The following is a 24,081-nucleotide window of genomic DNA, read 5'->3' on the forward strand; positions in this document are numbered from 1 at the left end:
GCTTACTTTCAGTCTATTATCTCGTGTGATCCGGTGAACATTAGACGGAGAAATTATGTATACTTGCATAACACTTCCTTAAGTACTGTACTGGAAAGTGTTTTATTTTAAATGGGCTTTCACAAAAACAAAAAAAAAATATGAGTGATGACTCCTACGTACTCAAATCAAAGGTGAAAGATTTCCTTGTAGCAGACTCCTTATATTCTGTAAAGGAGTTCGTCGGACTATTGGAAAACTTGACTCTGTAATGTGCCATTTATTTCTATAGTTTCGTTTAAGTGTTTTAGTAATTCTTTAATTCTTTGTTTAGAAATTCTGTAATCAGCTTTCCGTAAGCTGTGTACTGACTCGTTCCATGACCAAATAGCTTAGGCTTGATGCATAAATAAAATGTGAAGTAATGTTGTGGCTCCCCATAAGACGACAATGGTGACAGCGGATCGGTCCCGTCTCGTGATAATTGGAGGATTGTAGAATATCCCACGAACGCTTCTCACGAACACATATCGAGAATAATTCTCAGGACAAAACTGCGAAATTCTCGTTATGTGGAGAGTCGTCGACCGTACAGAGCAACCTCTCAAAGCCGACGGTATATACCACAACGGAGACGTATGACGCTGAGGCTGCCGGTACGTGGTTAGGCGTCTTGGCGCACTTCATGCAAGGTAACGACCTTGGAGCTGGGTTATAGAATGTGGCCGAATTTGCCTGTACTTCTTTGTTTTTCTTCCTTCCTGGAATTTTCATCAGGGCTATGAAATGTCACTATTCAACCCCTGGCTCACTTCGTACACCTCTAGTTCACTTCGCACTAAATTTCAATACGCCAATGATTCAGAAATACGACACGGCTTTGTAATACGTTTTCTATCTCTTGCTGTTTCGCATCGACTCATTACTAATTATTTTAACACATTTATCCTTGCCACTGCAAAACTTGCTAGTTGCCTATTATGTTGGTATTATTATTTTTTCCATACAGTGAATCACATACATATCATTTATGGTTGAAATGCCTCTAAGCGTTCCAGTGTTACGCGAAACTTACACTAATATGTAGATAGACTTACACTAATATGTAGATTCGACGTGAAAAACAATGTGTAATATACTCTTTTCAGCACCCGAGTTTATTGTATCTGATAAGACGTCTTGAAAGTAAAGTTCACATATTTCAAGTAACGCAATTAAAGTTAAATGCATAACAGCACTGAATATCTGTGACAGTATAAAGATGGATACCTCCACGCGAAAGAAAATTTTGTATGAGAACAGCACGAAAAATCTCGTGGTGCGTATTACATGACTAATGATGTTGCAATAAATTAAAAAACTTTCCTTATTTCTTCCCGGCCAGGTCTGAACTCATTCTCACAATTTTATCAAAGCTCGTTTATAACGTCAAGTTTATTTTGTAGTTTCCTCCCATTATTTCATACAACGCGGTACACCGCAACTTCGAAACTTCATGTTCATTTCTGCGAACTGTTGCAACTTTCATACTAGTTTCAACATTGATTAACACCACAGTGTAACTAGTTGAGAAAACCCTTCTATTACAACAGGATCCGGTACGTAACGATTACCTAATATACCGGCTAATAGATTAGCATCGGCTGCCTCAGTGATTAGCAGTGTCGCCCTTTGCCCAGCAGCGGACTTCAATTACGGTCTTGAAACTCTCGCGTAATATTGTATAGTTAAGTTAGAGAGTATTAAAGACAGATTTTATAATTTCCCTCGCTGAATCACACGGAAACCATCTTCGACAAACATTTTTTTTTTCATATTAGTCCTTTTTTTCGAAGACTGCTGCAGTTTCTTAAATGAAACTCTTTGCTATAGATAATTGTGACGACTTACTGTGTTATTTCTTAAAACTAAGAGATTCATGACGGCGTACGGTTACTCCGTTCAATAAAATATATTTGTGAACATTTTTGAAAAGAAAAATCGATGAATGTATGAACTGGGGCATAGGTATGAATTTCTTTGTACCAGGTGGTTACAGTTAAACTGAAAGTGCTGGAGTGTGGGCTGTATACATCGCAGGACACTGAAGCACCGTAGGTACGTCCATTAATCACATGGCTCGTAGATTATGCTGGAGAGAATTATAATCCCACTTTTTACCACCAGGTGAAAATATGGGGCTGTGAGCTGTCAGAATATGGTGTTGGTGCAGGAAAAGGGAAGGAATGATCAAACACACGACAATGGTGGCACATTTATTAGGATATGGTAACAAGTTCCATGTGTTCAATATGGTCTCCCCACTCAGGAATATGCTGCGTCCGTAACACAGCACGGCCGACAGTTGCTCGCAGCATATCCGGTGTAACCGAAGTGATATGCCGTCGTATGCTATCCTCTAGATGAGGAAGAGTGTGGATGCATCCCTAATAGACACGGTCTTTCAGATATGCCCGCAGCCAGAAGTCAGATGAGTTAGGTCGGGGGATGTGGAAGACCGCACCTCTTGGAATTGCATAGAGATGTACAAATAACAGGGCTGCGAGGTATCGTCTCCTAGAAGAAAAACGGACAGAGAATGAGTGATGTTTTGAAACCACACCACACAGTCACATAGGCTGAGTGCAGTGGATGTTCCTGCATAACTTGTGTCGGAGTAGATCCCCATATGCGACAGTTCTGTGCATTCACGGCACTGTGAAGAGTAAAATGTGCCTCGTCCGTCCAAATAATATTCCCTGGCCACATCAAATCTATTTCCATGTGAGACAAAAAACGACGAGCAAAGTCACGGATTTGTAGCTCATCTTGGAGCTTCATATGGTGCACGTTCTGAATCTTGGAGGGATACCAGTACAAAATGCGCCGCAGAATCTTTTGAACTGTTGACCAGGGCTGCAGAATCTGAGGTATGTCCTAGGCAGTCGGCTACAGCTATATCAACTTTTTTAACGATTGCCATAGTTTAGGCCGCCCTTTCTCACTGGTGCGCCACCTAATTCACCTGTTTCTTCAAATTTCTTGATCATATTCTTTAGCTAATTTGTTGACATGTGGCCTCTTCGCAGCTGTTTCTGTCCGCGATATTCCCACAATGCAGTGGTACTATTGCTGCCGTTCGGATAAAACAATTTCACCGCAGTGCACGGGCTTCCTTGTGAATAGCCATTGCGTTTCGTACGAAAAACTTCATGCTCCTTAACCCTTTACACCAATAGTAGTTATTTTTTCAATTTGTTAGCTTTCTGGCTGTGCCTATTCAGACATCTGAATCGTAATGTCAATTATGGCGATACTATCGTAAAGACTACATAACACCCTGCCCCGAGAGAAGGAAGTCTCAACCCGGTAGGGAATCAAACCAGAACCCCTTCTCATAGCAATCCATCGCGATGACCGAGCAGCTACCGAGGCAGACCCAACATTCACTTCACAAAAGAAAGCAACACGCGTCGCCAGGCGACAAACAGCATACTGATGTCAAAACAGGAAATATTTCACATTTTGACTTCATACAGCATAATATTTTCACCTGGTGGCAGAAAATGGAACTATTAATTTTCTCAGCATTATCCGCAAGTGCACCGATTAATGAACGGTGTTTCAGCGTCCTGCAGCACTCGGAACAGATTCAGTTTAATTATAACCATCCCGTACTTGGTGAAATTAGTCACAGTTATGTTTCCAATCCACAAGCCAAATTTGTAAGGTTTTTATCAGGCCTATTGGTTACAATATGAAATCTAAAGAGTATCATCAAGAATCCTTCAGCTTCAAATCATGGAAAATATTCTTTCCTAACAAAATCATGGGCTGCTAAAACTCGCTTATTGCTCACAGAATTCTGTAAAGCAATATACACACATTCTATTATAGCTCTGTTTTGCCATGAGACATCAGCGAACTGTCTTAATACAGAGGAAGTGCTTATAATTACACGCTAAATGTACTGAGTCATAAAAACACTACGAAGATTCATTTGCTACGTAATGTTTTTTCATAGTTTTGTCTTTCAGAACTTCACCATGCCTATTACACTCTTGTTGAAATAAACCCTTAAAAGTTCATTGTTTTCCAGTAAACTTCATCTTTTTTTTTTACTATGTCAGTACCAAGTGAACTACTCCTTGACAACTTGAACATATGGCACTAAGCTGTCCAGTTTTCTGGTAGTGATATTCCATTTATTTCACGGCTTTTATATTTTGTATTAGATCTGTCAACTAACTTTCAACATCCTCCTGTGCGGACCATTTCAACTGCTTTCAGTTCTTTTGTTTTTAATTTTTGGCTTTTCCGACTATCAACGTTGCATTTACATATAGTGTTTAGCACTGTATGCCGTGTTGGTTCTTTAACAACTTTATGCGGACGTTTGATAGCAATAGAATTATTATGCAGCAGAAATACATTTTTTGTTTTTGGTAGCACGCTTCTAGCGTCTTTTTGGCTTGTCTATGCAGCAGTCTCAAATCACTTTTTCTACTGTTTCTTCCTCTGTGTTATTGTTTAGCGGACCTCAATTACCTTCCCTGCTACTCCTCATCCCTTTATTCATTGTTTCGTTTACCACTTATCTATATCTATAGAAGCACCTTCATATACTTAATTTAGCAGTTATTCTGAGCTGCTCATACTTTTACTTTAAAATTCATGTGGCATCTGTACTTATTCCTTTTCTTTTTGTGCTCTTATCTTTCCATACAATTCTTTCCTTATGTCTTTGACTTTTAATCGACATTCTGGTGGCAATAAGCTATAATACCTTCTCTCTGCTTTCACACGAAATCTTGTTCCTCTATACTGCTTGTATTACATGTATTTGATTTTGTAAACATCATAGATGCCTCGTGTGTCACTATTTCTTCCGAAGACCTTATTTGCCCACAGAACGCAGGAGACTTCCTCTTGATCCACAATGATATCATGCTTTTAGTTATTTCTTTCTTGGAATATCAAACATAAGTTTACAAGAACTTCGGGATACCTTTATCTCTTGTGAACGCAAATATCTTGGTTTGGACACCTACAGTATTTTATGCCCATTTTGTGTTCATCGAGCGGCCGGCTGATGTGGCCGTGCGGTTAAAGGCGCTTCAGTCTGGAACCGCATGACCGCTACGGTCGCAGGTTCGAATCCTGCCTCGGGCATGGATGTGTGTGATGTCCTTAGGTTAGTTACGTTTAAGTAGTTCTAAGTTCTAGGGGACTGATGACCACTGATGTTAAGTCCTATAGTGCTCAGAGCCATTTGAACCTTTTTTTTTTTTTTTTTTTTTTGTTCATCGAGCGTAATAGTCGATTTTTCCCCCCAAACCATTCATGCGATCATTGCCTCCATTCTACCATCATAACTTCGGAAACAGTTTCAGAATTGACCGCGTTCGCGATCAGATTACCCAGTATTAGACCTCAAGTCATTCCCCAGCTGCTACATCGGCGATAGCAACACGTCCACTTTAAAAGCGCCATTCAGTTGAGCTAATTTCTCCATCTCATTGCACTTTATTTTATGGCAGTTGTGTTTTGTGGTGCACTATTTCATGAATTCGACGACTGCATAATGCTAAACTTCTGTCAAAATTGGATAAGTTGCAGGAGTACCATGCGAGGAGCCGCCATCAAGCGGAAAAAGAAAATTTGAACTTGTTGTACCTGTATGGTGCGATAAGTGAACCGTCACGGAACTCAATAGATCACCTGAGTTGGCTCTTACTCTGCTGGATATTAAAATTACAACACAAAGACATGAAACATACGTCAAATTTACATTAAAAGTGCTACATGATTAGATATAGAAATGATTTCCACTTCAGCGCAATCGCACAAAGAGCATAGGTGGTGGTGGTGGTGGGTAGTGTTTAACGTCCCGTCGACAACGAGGTCATTCGAGACGGAGCGCAAGCTCGGGTTAGGGAAGGATTGGGAAGGAAATCGGCCGTGCCCGCACAAAGAGCATAGGAGGAAGGGTATATGCAGTCCGTGCACAGCTTGTTTAAAATATAATGACCTGGTTTCAAAATTCCACATTTATGGATAAAAACATATTACAAACACGGGATGTATTGAAAAATACTAGCGAAATCCTAAATAAAGTATTAGCTATGTTGACGAACTGTCTGTTGGCTTCTGTCTCGGGTTCTTCGGCCGACGTTCGTCTGACGATTTTTCCAACGTTTCGCCAGCACGAGTGGATGGCATTGCGAAGTTTCACCCTCGATTGCTAGCGGTGGACTGGAGCCGAGCTCGAGGCCGCAACCCACCAGCAAAGGAGGGTGAAACTGACAATTCCAGCCACTCGTGCTGGCGTAACGTCAGAAAAATTATCAGAAAACGTCGGCCGAAGAATCAGAGACAGAAGCAAACAGGCAGTTTGTCAAAAGTGCCTACAAAAGTGTCAAAAATTTGTCTTAGCTATGAAATTACAAATGACCTATGTGTCCACCAGCAGCAGCACGAACAACATCTAGACAATCGCTAAATTCGTCATAAGCTTAACACAACATACCATCTCTTACAGAAGTTGTAGCGGCTGTTGTTTTGTTCTTCTTTTCTTCTATGCTACGAGGTAAAAAGTGGAGATGAACACACCTTCCTTCACATCACGCTGAGCTATCTTCAAATGTTGCAGAATTTTCTTCCTCACAACTTCCGGAGGAATGCGATGACATCATTTTCGAACAGGAATGAGCTCCACCACAGTTGACACAACAACTTATGGCAGTTTCTCAAAGACACTCTGCCTCAATAGTGAGTGGATAGGGCGCATGGGACATCGAAACACTGCCCTGCATTCTCGGCGTCCACGATCGCCAGCATGTTTCCGTACGATTTTTTCATGTGGGCGTATCTGAAGGGAAGCTTATTCACTCACCTTTACCTCGTGACGTAGAAGAATTGAAGAACAGAATGACTGCCACCATAACTTCTGTAAAAGCAGATATATCGTGTACAATTTATGACGAATTTAGCTATCGTCTAGATGTGGTTCCTGCTGCTGCTCGTGAATACATAGACCATTTGTAATAGCATAGGTAAAACTTTAAGACTTTATGAGTATTTTGCAATTCATCCCATGCTTGTAGTAGGTTTTTATCAGTGAATATGGAGTTTTGAAATCAGGTAATACACCTTTATAATGTTTTTTTTTTTTTCATCCAGAAATCACATTGCAGTGTTAGTTGTTTGAGAGACGATCGCGTTGTACCTCGTGTAGAGACAGAGAGAGTCGTCTCTCAGAACATACCTGAACTGACAGTGACAAGATCAAGCCTACTAAGACTGGGTTTTTTCGTTCCGCAACAATGCTGCTCGTGTGACTGGCATCTCAAGACCGTTACGTGAATACGAAGTGTAAGGGTTCAGGAGACCTTCAAGTAACACCACACAGAATCTCCATGGCTCCTGAGGACAAGTGTTCCAGACGACAGACATATTGTTCGCTACCTAGCCTTGGCGCCGCAGGAGAGGGAGGCTCGCCGGCCGCAGTGGCCGAGCGGTTCTCGGCGCTTCAGTCCGGAACCGCGCTGCTGCTACGGTCGCAGGTTCGAATCCTTCCTCTGGTATGGATGTGTGTGATGTCCTTACGTTACTTAGGTTTAAGTAGTTCTACGTTCTAGGGGACTGATGACCTCAGATGTTAAGGCCCATAGAGCTAAGAGCCATTTTTAATTTTTGTAAGCCACACGCTAAGTAAATAAGACAGCTGATGCCACATACCTCCGCAAGTCTACGGAGGACTTGCCAAATATCGCTGTTTTTTTGCGTTCTGAAAGTGGTCCAACATATTATTAAATTAATATGGTGGTAATATTGTTTTGGCTCATGAGTGTATTAGGAACATGGGGTATCGGCCTTAAAACGGAGACTGGACCAAATTTTTATTTCAATTTTCTGACGCCCCCTGGGTAAAAGTGCGGAAACAGGGGGGTTGGCGGAGGGGTAGCGTCGTAATGCACGAGTAGCGTACTGCACGATGACTCGTGTAACATATCGGTTCATTTTACAGTGATAAAAGCTATAGAAAGAATAATTTAAAATTAAGAATAGAATTTTTAGAGGGGAAATAGTGTAGAATCAGTGTTCGGTTATTGCAGAACAAAATTATAGTATATCAGCAAGTACTTTAACGTCTAAGTTCAGCAAAGCCACGGAAGCTCCGTCACGGAGATGGCAGTGGCGTTAAACTCTTGTGATGAAAAAACCTTTTTTCCTTCATTGCTTCGTAAAAGAGCGGGGAACCCGTGTCAGCCATCGAGACAGTAATTAGATTGGACTTTACCGTGTTATGATTCACGATAAACTGGTAGAATATTACGGAGATTAAAAGTGGTGTAATGTACGATCTGTGACTGTTGGTAGCAACGGAGTACTAAGGGGAATTTAAGGATTTTAGTGCTCGATTGGAACTTTACGGACATATAAACGACAGAAACTCAAATTATCTGCTGATACAATGAATTCAGAGGTACCGGTATTCAGATATTAACGTGTGGACTTTTGAAAGTGTCATGTGCCGTTAGTTGCGAACCTGGACGTAGAGCGCGTGCATATCAGCATTTGCGGACTATTTAGATTCCTCCAGGCTAGGAACCTTTTAAATAGACCATCATCCATCACCATCTTAATCCTTAAATATAGCGTGAAATGCAAGAGCGTTGTACTTATTTCATTTACCTAGTGCTAATCAGTGAAGGTTTTACGTAACCAAAGCTATTCAGCAGTAAGTCAGCATCATCTAGCGGAAAGCGTAGGCATTAACTAACACGCTAACTGAAGTGAACGTTTACGTGTTTTACGGACTGCTTAATATGAACTTTTGTGACTCTTTGACGTCCCCAATCCCTCCGAAAGGTGGCGCAGGCTGTCTTAATCATAAAAGGGGAGGTTTTAGGAGGGCAAATTACTAAATAAAAGCGATAAGACTCGCAGTAATAGCAAAACACAAGGTCCGCACTTCATCGGAGAGCCGTCGCTGTCACGTCGGGAAGTAAATCCGGAAAACGTACCGACGTTACGTATCTACGAGCAGACGTAGACGTGGAGTACCTGAAAAGAGAACCACAAAAGACTTGGGGATGCTTCACTCGTGACATTAGGCAGACTGGAGAGCCGAGTATCTGTGGTACCGATGCCGATACTCGTGCAGAATGGGCAGTCGAATCGCCGTGAGATAGTAAAGAAGTGGCTGCGACTGAGTAATGCGCCTCACCCCACGTCGTCGATATGCCTGACGGAGGTGGCGTCGCCGCGGCCGGCGAAGCTGAAGACGTAGTAGTAGACGGGCCGCGGCGAGGAGGCGGCCAGCAGGCGCGCGGCGCGCGTCACGCCGTGCGTGTACATCCCGTCCGAGAACAGGTCGGCCAGCCCCTGGCGGTTCAGGCTGCCCGACGCGCCACTGCCCAGGTAGAAGTCGCGCAGCCGCCGCAGCAGGTCGGCCCGCAAGTGGTGCAGGTGCAGCGCCCTGCGCACGCACACACCGCCGCCTCAGCATCACTCGGCAGCCGCCCTGCACAAACCTTGAGCGGGACTTAGCCGCAGAGCGAGGCTGCCGCGCAACACGCGTCCTAGTATTATTAGACGCGTGTTGCAGAAAAATTCTGTGCGCCCGCAACGTCTTAACCCTCCATTACACACTTTTTTAAAAAGTTAAAATATTTTTTTTTTTTTTGTATTTTAAACTGTTCAAGGGTGTCAGGAACAATGTTGAAAAAAATAAGATGTTTTTAATTCAGAAAAAATTTATCTTTATTCAGTTTGCATTTATGCAAAACTGTGGGAAACTATCGCTATCACTATCTGCAGATTCCAGATCATTTACGTTTATGGTCGGGTCTTCATCTAAATCGTCAAAATCTAACTCATTTTCACTGCCAGAAGGGCATTCTAGGGCCATGAATTCTTCATACGTCATCACTTTACGTCGTCCATTGTCGAAAGACGAGAATCCCTCCATTACAGCGCGAACTATCACGAAAACGAGAAAAAAGCTGAAAGAAGGAAACACTACTTTCTCATCGTTCGATTGTGGATAGAAGTATTATTACGCGCTACTACACATACGCAAACGAAATTCGTTTGTATACTACTCCCAAATTTATTAGCAGAAATACGAGATGAACGGAGCAGAATACTCTCCAAAGGTTGTAGGAGCACTACAAATGTTTTGCGTTCACGTGTTCTTCCATTCAACTACTAACAATCACTGCCGAAAGAGAGCAATGTCAGCCTGACTTACAATGCTACTCACAGCAACACACATTGTCGGGCTATACACTCAATAGCGCATTCTAGTGGCATAATCTTATCAGTTACCGTCATAATACAACATAGCACATCAGCAAAGCAGTTTAAAGCGTTAAACTTCAAGAACAACGGGAAAAAGAGAGTTGAAACTCAACACAGCACATCAGCAAGGCAGTTTAAAGCGTTAAACTTCAAGAACAACGGGAAAAAGAGAGTTGAAACTTTGCTTTGCACATCTGCAAAGCAATGCGGTGAAGGGTTAATAGACCCTATACTAAAACGTCAACGGAAAGTTGTTGTGCGGTAGCAGGGGCTGGACAAAAATACCGAAACAGGAAAAACACAGCACATTATCATGCATAATACGGCATAGAAAACCCGATGGCGCTCAAAACAGAGTCCAGTCGTATCGGAATGGATAAATACAGGTCCGGTATGGTTCCAGGGGAATCTTATACCATCTTCCTGCAAAATAATAACTAGTTTAGATACTATGATTCAGGTGGATAGCAATCGTACACATTTCTCTGTAACGTAGATCATCTGGTGATTGTGGCGCCCAGGGGAGATGCGACAATTCATCCTTGCGCTCACAAAACCATCTTGGACCGTGCCACTTAGATAAGGATTGCCCAGAAAGTACACTACTTGCCATTAAAATTGCTACACCACGAATATGACGTGCTACAGACGCGAAATTTAACCGACAGGAAGAAGATGATGTGATATGCAAATGATTAGCTTTTCAGAGCATTCACACAAGTTTGGCGCCGGTGGCGACAACTACAACATGCTGACATGAAGAAAGTTTCCAACCGATTTCTCATACACAAACAGAAGTTGATCGGCGTTGCCTGGTGAAACGTTGTTGTGATGCCTCGTGTAAGGAGGAGAAATGCGTACCATCACGTTTCCGACTTTGATAACGGTCGGACTGTAGCCTATCGCGATTGCTGCTCGCGTTGGTCGAGATCCAATGACTGTTAGCAGAATATGGAATCGGTGGGTTCAGGAGGGTAATACGGAACGCCGTGCTGGATCCCGACGGCCTCGCATCACTAGCAGTCGAGATGACAGGCATCTTATGCGCATGGCTGTAACGGATCGTGCAGCCACGTCTCGATCCCTGAGTCAACAGATGGGGACGTTTGCAAGACGACAACCATCTGCACGAACAGGTCGATGACGTTTGCAGCAGCGTGGACTATCAGCCGGAGACCATGGCTGCGATTACCCTTGACGCTGCATCACAGACAGGAGCGCCTGCGATGGTGTACTCAACGACGAACCTGGTTGCACGAATGGCAAAACGTCATTTTTTCGCATCAATCCAGGTTCTGATTACTGCATCATGATGGTCGTATCCGTGTTTGGCGACATCGCGGTGAACGCACATTGGAAGCGTGTATTCGTCATCGCCATATCGCCATACTGGCGTATCATCCTACGTGATGGTATGGGGTGCCATTGGTTACACTTCTCGGTCACGTCTTGTTCGCATTGACGGCACTTTGAACAGTGGACGTTACGTTGCAGATGTGTTACGACCCGTTGCTCTACCCTTCATTCGATCCCTGCGAAACCCTACTTTTCAGCAGGCTAATGCACGACCGCATGTTGCTTGTCCTGTACGGGCCTTTCTGGATACACAAAATGTTCGAATGCTGCCCTGTGCAGCACATTCTCCAGATCTCTCACCAACTGTAGACGTCTGATCAATGGTGGCCGAGCAACTCTCTCGTCACAATACGCCAGTCACTACTCTTGATGAACTGTGGTATCGTATTGAAGCTGCATGAGCAGCTGTACCTGCACACGCCATCCAAGCTCTATTTGACTCAATGCCAAGGCGCATCAAGGCCGTTATTACGGCCAGAGGTGGTTGTTCTGGGTACTGATTTCTCAGGATCTATGCACCCAAATTGCGTGAAAATGTAATCACACGTCAGACCTAGTATAATATATCTGCCCAATGAATACCCGTTTATCATCTGCATTTCTTCTTGGTGTAGCGATTTTAATGGCCAGTGGTTTAAGTTCTGATCGGTCGCCAAACGGAAACTACATTGAAAATCAGAAATGTTTTATTTGCCATAGTTGGCTCCACCTTCCATCTACTTCTCTACATAGTCGGCGCTACAGCTAGGACGTCTGTCGTACCGTGATACCAACTTTCTAATACCATTGTCATAGATGGCAGCCGCCTGTGCTTCTCGCCAATTCTCTAAGCTCATGTATAGCTCGTTGTCTGTGCGAAGATGTTGTCTTCATAGCTAGTAGTTAATGTGAGCAGAGATGAAACACGGAGGGAGCCAATTACTGGCTGTAGTGCGGGTGATCAAACACGTACCGTCGAAAACGCTGCAGGAGCATTTGCATTGCCCTTGCAGATTGTGACCGAGAATTGTCATGAAATAGGAACCGTATAACAGTTCTGTAATATGGGCTGCATAACATTAGGCGAAATCTGTCTCCAGGACCTCATACTTGGTGTGAGACATTATTTACTACGCATCTTTATCTGCTCACCATTTGCTCAGAACTGAAAAGAGCGGAGAGATGCAATCGACAGAGATACTAGAGACACTGTCGAACACGTATGTGCAAAGCTTTATTAGATTTTCACAATGGTTTTCGTTTCTTGACCGATCGGAACTCACTTTCCGAATATCTCTCTTATGAACAGGGCCTCTGTCGTCTTGGAACACTGTATCACCATTGGATAACAAAAATGAGGCCTATATCTTGGAAGGGAGGTGATCAGTCAAAATGGTAGTAATGCGACTCATAGGACCCATGAAACACGACGTATGGTTACCCGTATCATTACCGAACCCTCGGCCTGTTACACTCTTGGGACGTAAACTCGGACAGAATTTGGAATCAATGCCCAACAAGACATATCCGACCAAACGACTTTCTTCCATTGCTCCATAGTGTACGTTTTACGCCTTCTCCACTAATTTTACCTGTTACGAGAATTTGCATCACTGATGAGCGGTTTTGGAATTCCAGCTCGCCATCCAATGTGCTCCTTATGGTATTCCCTTCGCGTTATTTTGGTGCTGGCAGGATTCGCGAATACGACATTCAATTCTGAAGTGAATGTTGCAGCTGTCGCCGTCTCAGTTGTCATCAGAACGCTCTTCAGTGACCGTCGGTCACAACATGTTCGTTCAACACACACAGTTTCGACCGCGTTGTGACTTAGTGCATCATGTTTTTCAGCTTGACGTGTATGTCTACAGGGTGAGTCGCGTAAGACGTAACACCCCCTTTATTCTGGAGGCGATTACACGTATCGGCATGCGGTTGTCGGCGAATATGGGGCAAATACGTTGGTACATGCACAATAATCACTACGTTTATATTGACCGAGATAATGAGGCAAGTACATGTTTTTTAAATGGGAAGCTATACTTTACCATCATTCGAACGCCCTGGAAAAGACGCGTATAGTGATGTAACGCATGTTGCTACTGTGATTCAAACTTTGCTTAAAAGAGGGTGGATGAAGATTTACCTACGTAGCGCAGGCCGTGCATGCTGCATAGAGCACGGCAATTCGGACAGCGGTTCGCGCCAGGCATGTTTACAGTCTGCAGGCGCTTCCGAACGCCTCGACCTTCAATCGTACAATATTTCCCAGCGTCTTTCAAGCGAAGTTTGAATTACAATAGCAACATGCGTTACATCACTATACGAGTCTTTTCCAGAGCGTTCGAATGATAGTAAAAAAAGTATAGCGTCCCATTTAAAAAAACATGTGCTTGCCTCATTATCTCGGTCAATATAAACGTTGTGATTATTGTGCATGTATCAAAGTATGTGCCCCATAGTCGTCTATGATTCGCCAAACACCACTTGTCGATACGTGCAATCGCCCCCGTCTTACGCGACTCGCCCTGTATAAATCTTCAATACAGTCATTCTTGAAACACAATACATTTTTAGCTACCTTGCTTGCGGAAGCTCCCACCATTCCACTTTGTACTCAGCTCCGATATAATGCACTCACAACTACACAGGAAACTGTTTTGACGAAGACTGACACTTGCATCGTATTGAGGACATTGCACCGGTGCCGTTCGTGTTCAAATACAACTGCGCCATCTGCGGACTTGGCGACCATCTGCATTTACGCTCATGCATTCGTTTCTCAAAGTGTTTCCAGTATTTTCGCCCATGCCTTGTGCAATGTATGTTGGAAATGACGTCCGCGGATGGCTATACAAATCTGAACTCGCGTAATTTCAACTGAAAACACTTTCTGCAGATCTGATTGTGATAAGAGTCTCACGTATGCAGTTATTTCAGGTTTTAAGTCACAGAGTACGTGAGCGATTCCGATACACTACAGATTTTGTTTCTCCCCAAATAAAAAAGTTTGGTGGAGTTAGGGCTAATGTGTGAGGCATCTTAAGCTTTTTTTGAAATGACACGTTCCCTAAAAAACTCTTCCGCAAAACACAAAGTACTGTTATTGTGTGCGTAGTAGCGCCATTTCCGTGAAAGCATGAGTACTTTATTTCGCCGTTAACCGGTCAGTGAAATCGTGGAACATTAAACAATAAAATTCACTGTTAATGGTTTCTTGAAAAAAATTGCTACTCACACTCCCACTATCTAATCACGCAATGGCGTTTCAAGAACAACACTAGGATTCTCCGTTACTATGATGGTGTGTTTTGTGTGTTTACATAAACAGAGGTGAAACCAGGTCTCGTCTGTATAGAAGATGACATGAAGCATATTAATGGTATTCTTCTCAATAACAGATGCAAACCATTTGCAGCAACGGATTCACTTTCCACACCTCTCAGTTCTTGTACTGCTTTCACTTTATAGAGAAACAGTTTCAATGTTTGCCTGACCGCTGTATGTGTGGTTTCCAGCGTGGTAACTTTTTCTTGTGCCAATTCGCGAAATGATTTCGCTGGGCTCTGCTGTATAGAGTAAGAAGTATCAAACAACTTTTGTTTGTTTACCTTAGGTGGTCTTCCAAGTAGTATGGCGTTGAACACAGAGCCTGTATCTCGAAATTTTCCAATAAATCGACGAACCGCATTACGATGACGTACGGCTGTTTCTGGGAATTTTTCAGCAAATACCTCCTGTACTAAATCTGTGTACTTATCGTCTTATCGAAGCACTCGCTTAACAAGAAAAAAGCACCAAGATTTAAAAAACTTAACACTACACGTCGCGTTCATTAACTGCGCCAAACAGTTAAGTGCTACGAAACAGCAGAACGAACTAAAAAATAATCGCGAATCTATGAAAAAGCAGTTTTGTCAACTTACGTTTTGTCAAATTTGTTTCGAAATTCCAACGTAATCTACAGAACGATCGCAAAGTTCCATTAGCCCCTATCATGTGTCCACATATTCGTAGATGATCACATTATATTAATGTCGGATAATGGCATAGGACACTTTGAGATAGTGTGAGAATTTTTTATTATTTATTTCTCAGTGTTTTTGTGTATACCACAGTTTTCGTAACAGAATATGTATCTCCTACATGTATATGTGAAATTCTCCTCAACACTGCTGGCGTAATGGCAGCAAATGCACGTCGAACAGCTTTCTTAAGTTCTTCAGCTGTCTCGTAACGTGTGGCAGCAACCTTCTCTTTAATGAACCACCATAACACATTGTCGCAAGATGATAGATCAGGACTTCGGAGTGGTCACTCCAAAGGTGGAGGAAAATGGACAGTACTACGTCCAAGCTACTTACTAGAAAATATCTCATTGAGATATTCTCGCCGTTCTTGTCGGTGTGGAATAAACCAATAAGATAACACGGTGAGATAAGCAATTTGATTCACAGCGCCGTGAAAGAAATATGAACCTATCAAGTAGGTTGTAAATATCGCAGCCCATATGTGGTGGACTGTGTTCAAGTCCTTCATAAAAATGCAGGTTTTTCTTTACTACAGAAATAAATTTTTCTCGCTTTTCTGCTGCACTATATTTCACACTCGTCCGTGAAAACAATTTCCCCATTGAAGGAAGAGATGTAAAGATATCGAGCATTTGCCCACAAGTATGATGACTTTTTACACGCCATTAGCACTTAATTCGTTTACAAACAAAGGTTTAAAGCCTTTAACTTCAAATCATTTATTTTTGTAATGACAACGATCGCACTCCGAACCCCTGTGACCGCTTACGAATAGACTTTTCTGGCGAAACTTCGACAGTCGCTGCAGCCTCCAAACATGTTTCCAGTCGTGTTGGTGGTCGTCCTGACCGTGGCTTATGTTTTATGCAACAAGTTGCACAGAGCTATTTCCCCACCATAAAACAATTTGTTTTGGTGGGGTTGGTCTCTGAAACGTTCATGCCGAATATCTCTCATTGATTTTCCGACGTGGAGTCTTTCGTGGGTCCACGGTTCATTACGATCCGCTCATCCACGCTGCTCGTGGACTCATCATTCACGTTTTAAATGTATGTCAGCACTTGTAACAATAAGAAACAACACTTCATTAACTTTTTCGAGTATACAGGGAAACTGTTACAGTTATATCATTGTTTCAGCTTCCCTCGCTGAGTGTCGTTTCGCATAGTCAATTACTTCAACTGTATGTAGGCATTGTAGTTCCGTACGTACTTGCGCAAATGACTTCTCTTTCCTTTTTACTGTTATTATATTGTTTGTAAGCACGAATGGTTCAGTACACTTTCCGCCACTTACTACCTACGAAGGCTTTACTGCTCTACAAGTGACACGGCGGATAGGATTTTTACTATGGCTTAGCCTGCTAGTTCGTGTTATTTATGCTGAAAAATGTGCGTAGGTGAACATCATGTTGAGCTCCTCTTACGAACAAGAGGCGTGGCGTTGAGCCCCTCCTGTTAATAAGTGTTCAGATCTTAGAAAGTACGCATTTCCGGACTCAGGTGCGCTAGACTTGGCTTTCTTGCTTTAATGAGTGATTCCCTCTATCAAAATATTCTACTCTTTTTCTAATCCAATTCACACAGGACTTCGTAGTTCCAAAGCTGTAAAAAAAATTAAAAAAAAGTTGTAGACTGAATTCACTGTTTACCATTGACTCGTCACAAATACAATGCTGGCCATTCATACTGTAATACTGAAATGGGAGCATGCAACAACATGAATATTACTGCGTACTTGGATATGCAAATGATTATCATTTCAGAGCATTCACACAAAGTGGGTAGGAGTAGCGCTGTCCGCAGTGTCTGTATACAAAGAATGATTATGCAGTGGGCTTTTCATTAAGAAATTGTTTGGGTAATATTTTTTTATGAGACTAATGTTATACCTCCTATAAGAAGGAGAAATATCTACCAGCATGTGTCAGACAGGATTGAGATCAATCGAGACTGAGGTTATCGTTCCACAATAAATCAAATCACATTAGTTGGCATCCTATGAGTGTCAGGTGACTGTGTATTGCTTGGTTCAGGAGGGCCACACTCAACGCCATTCAAGATCTCAGCGGTTCCACGCGACTACCGCCAAAGAGGACAGATGTGTTATTTGGTCGATATAACAGTCACATCAGGTACCTGGAGCCAGTAAATGGGCTTGATTGCAGCAAGACAAATACGAGTATCCACACGGGTAGAATGATGTTGGGTTTGTGGATTTGTAACATTACAACGTCAACGCCCGCATCTCGTGGTCGTGCGGTAGCGTTCTCGCTTCCCACGCCCGGGTTCCCGGGTTCGATTCCCGGCGGAGTCAGGGATTTTCTCTGCCTCGTGATGGCTGGGTGTTGTGTGATGTCCTTAGGTTAGTTATGTTTAAGTAGTTATAAGTTCTAGGGGACTGATGACCATAGATGTTAAGTCCCATAGTGCTCAGAGCCATTTGAACAACGTCAACCGGAATTCTTAATTTTTTATCGTTAATAGAGACTTGGTGCCCTACTATTTAGATCTATCGATCATTACTGATTTCAGTCAATAGCGTTACCCCCCATTAGTTGATGCTACTGCGAAGAAAACTACTCCTGAACAGGAGATGAACCCTGCAATTGAAACAGCACTCTTAGCCACTGATCCAAGCCTGTACTTGGGGATAGTACCCACCAGGAACATGAAAGGGGTGCCCCCACAATTCAGTTTCTGTACAGTGAGCACTGTGCTGAACAGCAGCCTGTAGGAGGCTCAGATGTTTGTTGGACAGACCTGCTAATTATCGATCCCAGATTTCCTGAGACTTACCAGTTACACCGTATCACCTGAATTATAGGCCATCGTTCTCAAGAATGCATTATTACTCGTGTTGGCATTATTTCTCTCACCACGTTTGGTTATAAACCACTGAGGACGCTTACAGGTTGCTTCTAATCATCGTATTGCAGAAGGGAATTTCGACATCAGTGATTCCCAAGTGTAGCCTAACACCTCAGACGACTGTAACAGTAGTTACTCTACATCTCCCTTCTGAAGAAGAAGGTGCTGATGATGGTAAGGTTCCTCATTCTACTGGAGAATGCTCGCTGTTCTCGGTCTTGGGACTGAGTAGTTTCTGATAGTTTTGAAATCGAAAAGCTTGCACTCTGCCAAATGACTTCATTGTGACCACAAACGGTCTGAGATACTAATGAATTTCACTCCACCGTATGACCCAACACCTCAAATGGTTGCTCAAGAGTTTATCTCTTTTGGTTTGGTGACTGGAAAGCCACATACTACTCGTGTTAGCATGATATTCTCGCTGTGTTTAACGAGTACCTGCTGAGGATGGTTGTGTGAACTTCTGTAACTCATTCTTAGGCTACACAGGAAGCCTTTTGGCCCACGATCACACAAGTAGGGTTCAGGTAGTACAAGATAACTTTTTCGGTACTCGCTGTGCTGTTTGGAAGAGATTGTCTCGTGGCCCCCTACTAGCACTTGTACAATTTGCGAATCCCACGGTAATTCGTGGCCCAACTTCTCTGACGATAGCCCTGTCCGAATCAATCAGATGCTATTGCCAGGCTCAATGTATTCGAGATGTTCAGAGGCCATACCTGTCCTCCAGGTGAAGATCCACTGGTGACACAGCGCGTCTCCTGATTTGGCTGACTACAGTACAGAAAAGGACTTACTGCTCAAAAGTCAGCCAGAATCTGAGGTCAGGATCCACAAGTATAATGTGACCATGTCTGGAGCGCCATGTACTGTCAGCATGGTGGTCGCACTTGCAGCTTCCCTCGATATAGCATCAGAGCGAAGCGCGTCGACAGTGGTGCAGCCAACGACAGCAATGGACAAAGATGTGGCACCACATCATATAGCCTGATGGATCCCAGTTTGGCGTACAATATTATGAAGGAAGTATACGATACACCGTGGAAAATAACATTGACAAACGCTTTTGCCACGATCACACGACCACAGCATCTATCGTGATGGTAGTGGGGTCCATTGGGCACACAATACGATTAACTCTCTTTCATACAGCCCATTATTTGGATAGCAGGCGTTACTTTTCTGAAGTATTTGAGGAGGCGGCTGTGCCCTATCTTCGAGGCTTCCGTGGCGTGGTCTTTCAACAACATAATGCAAGACCCCATGTTCCTGTACTGTCCAGATCTGTCTCGATAGAGTGACTGTTAGACATTTGGCCTGGCCAGCACGTTCTTCAGATCTCTCACCACAGAAAATATGGTGGTCTTGGGTTGCCAAGAGACTGTTGGGCCACCATTCGCCAGTGACTATTGTTTAGGGAAGCAGCATGGTATAATTTATCTTTTATCCAGGCTCACAAGTCAGTTCGATTCCAAACCGGGTTAGGGTCATGGTTGCTGCAAGAGGTGGCAGCTCTGGGTACAAATTCCACACTCTGTACTCCTCCATATCATCTAAAAATTTAATCATGTATTGTTCCTTCAATACTGAAACATCCAATAAACAAAATTACAGTTAAAGTGGCCAGCCGTGTAATACTCCCTTTTCAAGAAGTAGATTAGTTAGAAAATATCTGCATCAAGAAGACAGCTTTTGGACGCAGGCAAACGGCGAGTGGCGTCGAGGTACGAACCTGCGGATGACGCCGTCGAAGTCGTTGAGCAGCTCGTTCTTGAGGTCCTGGCGCGACTCGACCAGCGTGGCGAGTGCGGCGTGTTCCTCGAGCGAGCTGCCGGCGATCAGCGGCACGTAGTTGACGAAGCCGTCGCGCAGCAGGTTCTCGGGCTCGCCCAGCAGGAAGGCCTTGCGGTCGCCCGGGGCCTCGACGACCGGCGCCCAGGGGATGGGGAAGCGCACGGCCCAGTGCGGGAAGTGGTACAGCGTGCGCACCAGCTGCTCGGCCGGCGCCGCCGACAGGCAGTGGCGAATCTGCAGCGAGGTCTCCCACGACGAGCAGCCTACCAACTGCGCCAGCTTCTGCGCGTTCTGCGGCACAACGAACACCTCTCACAGCGCTCGCGTCTTTTTGCTGATCAACTTCAGGACAGCCCAAAACGAACTTCTACATTTACATCTACATCAACGTTCCCCAAGCTACCTGACTTTACATGCCGCATACTACTTCAACCACTAACAGATCCCCTCTTCCTGCTTCCACTCGGGAATGGCGTGTGAGAAGGATCATTATCGGTATGCCTCTGTACTAACTCTAATTTCTCGAATTTTCTCATCGTCATAACATCCCGAGATGTATGTGGCAGGATGTAATATGCACTACTCGCCATTGAAATTGCTACACCAGGAAGATGACGTGCTACAGACGCGAAATTTAACCGACAGGAAGAAGACGTTGTGATATGCAAATGATTAGCTTTTTCAGAGCATTCACACAAAGTTGGCGCCGGTGGCGACACCTCCAACGTGCTGACATGAGGAAAGTTTCCAACCGATTTCTCATACACAAACAGCAGTTGACCGGCGTTGCCTGGCGAAATGTTGTTGTGATGCCTCGTGTAAGGAGGAGAAATGCGTACCATCACGTTTCCGACTTCGATAAACGTCGGATTGTAACCTATCGCGATTACGGTTTATCGTATGGCGACATTCCTGCTCGCGTTGGTCGAGATCCAATTACTGCTAGCAGAATATGGAATCGGTGGGTTCAGGAGGGTAATAAGGAACGCCGTATTGGATCCCAACGACCTCGTATCACTAGCAGTCGAGATGACACGCATCTTATCCGCATAGCTGTAACGGATCGTGCAGCCACATCTCGATACCTGAGTAAACAGATGGGGACGTTTGGAAGACGACAACCATCTGCACGAACAGTTCGACGACGTTCGCAGCAGCATGGACTATCAGCTCGGAGACCATAACTGCGGTTACCCTTGACGCTGCATCAAAGACAGGAGCGCCTGCGATGGAGTACTCAACGACGAACCTGGGTGCACGAATGGCAAAACGTCATTTTTTCGGATTAATCCAGGTTCTGTTTACAGCATCATGATGGTCGCATCCGTGTTTGGCGACATCGCGGTGAATGCACATTGGAAGCGTGTATTCGCCATTGCCATAGTGGCGTATCACCCGGCGTGATGGTATGGGGTGCCATTGGTTACACGTGTCGGTCACCTCTTGTTCGCATTGACGGCACTTTGAGCAGTGGACGTTACATTTCAGATGTGCTACGACCCGTGGCTCTACCCTTCATTCGATCCATGCGAAACCCTACATTTCAGCAGGATAATGCGCGAACGCATGTTGCTTGTCCTATATGGGCCTTTCTGGATACAGAAAATGTTCGACTGCGGCCCTGGCCAGCACATTCTCCAGATCTCTCACCAATTGAAAACGTATGGTCAATGGTGGCCGAACAAATGGCTCCTCACAATACGCCATCACTACTCTTGATGAACTGTGGAATCGTGTTGAAGCTGCAAGGGTGGCTGTACTTGTACACGCCATCCAAGCTCTGTTTGGCTCAATGCGCAGGCGTATCATGTCCGTTATTACGGCCAGAGGTGGTTGTTCTGGGTACTGATTTCTCAGGATCTATGCACCCAAACTGCGTGAAAATGTAATCACATGTCAGTTCTAGTATAATATATTTGTCCAATGAATACTTGTTTATCATCTGCATTTCTTCTTGGTGTAGCAATTTTAATGGCCAGTACTGTATATTGACCAACTCTTCCAACAAAGTACTCTCTCGAAAGTCCAATAGCAAACCTCTTCTCTCCAGCGTCTTAAACTGGAGATTTTTCATCATCTCTGTATGGCTGTCGCGTGGACCTTTTCTCTCTCTTCTATCATTTATACCTGGCAAGACTCCCAAACTGATGAATAATATCCAGGAAACGGTGTAACAAAAACCTTATAAGCCACTTCTTTCGTGGATGAGTTACACTGACTGAAGATTCTTTCTACGGATCTCAGTTTGTTGGTAGCTTTTCCTGCTGTTTGTGTTATATTGACATTCCACATAAGTTCAATCCGGATCGTGGTTGCTGTTTCGAGCAATTTGTGAGCAGTAGTGAAGTTGTACAGTAGTGGCTTTCTTGTCCTATGTACGTGCAAATATTGCATTTATTTATGTTCAGGGTCAACTGCCATTCCCTGCACCATTCATCTGTCCTCTACTGGTCATTCTGCGAATTGATAGTGTCTTCTGGCGTTGTCACTTGCTATTGGACATGCATCATCTTCGAACAGTCTTAAAAACCGTCCGATGCTTTCTACCGTATCATTTATATACATTGTAAACAGCAACGGTTGCATAACGCTTCCTTGCGGTACTCTCGAAATTAGCTTTAAAACTAAAAACTCCGTCCGAAAAGATCTTTCTAAGCCGACGGTACCGACTCATCCTCAGCCGATAGGTGTGACTGGAGGCAGAGACGGATGGGCATGTGGTCAGCATACAACTCTCACGGCCGTTGTCAGCTTTCATGACGGGAGAAATTAGCTTTCGATCTGTCGATTTTCTTCCATAAAAATGACGTATTGAGTTTTATCTACAAGGAAACCTTGAATCCACTCGCAGGTTCGAATCCTGCCTCGGGCATGGATGTGTGTGATGTCCTTAGGTTAGTTAGGTTTAAGTAGTTCTAAGTTCTAGGGGACTGATGACCACAGATGTTAAGTCCCATAGTGCTCAGAGCCATTTGAACCATTTGAATCCACTCGCATCTGGCCCAGTACTCAATAAGCTCGTATTTTTTTACCAAACGACAGTGAGAGACACGGAACGACATCAATCTGAGCTCCAACATCTACAACGCTGTAGATTTCGTTGAGGAACAGAGCGAGATGAGTTTCGCAATATCTCTGTTCGAGATATGCTGATTTTTATACGGGAGAGTTTCGTTCTCCAAATACGTCGTAATAAATTAACAGGAAACATTTCCATAATTCTACAACAGACTGACGTCAACGACATAGACCTATAACTATGTGCATCTGTCCTTGGCAACCGGAATGAGCTTCATTTTTTCCAGTCGCTAGGTACGCTTCGTTGCTCAGGCGACCTACGATTAACTGCTACTGGAAGCAGAGCAAGTTCTTTTGCAAAATCTCTGTAGAATCTTAAAAGTAATTTAGCGATTATAAACTGCTACACCTAGAGGGTTATTCAACAATAGGAAGAAGAATGCGAAAACTTATTTTTCACGAAATATAATGGATAGAAACACAATTCCAACGTTCCTGGACAGAAAGAGATTATGATTTAAAGGTTGAAGCGATTGTGCATTCCACGTGAGTACGGCAGACATCAAAATGGTAGCTCAGTTCAGAAACGATATATGGCTGTGCAACTTCACTTGCATTTCAGAAGTGTTTATTGGCAGACCAGTACTCGGGCATACAGCCCATTATCAGTGGCATCTGACACAGAGGATAACTAAGAAATATATGCATACTTATCTATAAATACCTACGCATATAGGGTGTAACGGAGATAACTGCAGATATTT

At 43.7% G+C, this 24,081-nt stretch overlaps 1 protein-coding gene across 1 annotated transcript in view; it reads right to left on the reverse strand.

Moving 5' to 3' along the window:
- The window catches only part of LOC126474691 (venom carboxylesterase-6-like), a 181,557-nt gene that overhangs the window by 5,939 nt on the left and 151,537 nt on the right, over nt 1–24,081 (reverse strand). The window contains exons 6-7 of the mRNA XM_050102203.1: nt 20,238–20,590; nt 9,320–9,442 (exon numbers count right to left, since the gene is read on the reverse strand). Of these exons, the coding sequence (XP_049958160.1) occupies nt 9,320–9,442; nt 20,238–20,590 (476 nt within the window). The remainder of the gene's footprint in view (nt 1–9,319; nt 9,443–20,237; nt 20,591–24,081) is intronic.

This window comes from Schistocerca serialis, chromosome 1 (genome assembly GCF_023864345.2).
Source record: "Schistocerca serialis cubense isolate TAMUIC-IGC-003099 chromosome 1, iqSchSeri2.2, whole genome shotgun sequence".
Classification (NCBI taxonomy): domain Eukaryota; kingdom Metazoa; phylum Arthropoda; class Insecta; order Orthoptera; family Acrididae; genus Schistocerca; species Schistocerca serialis.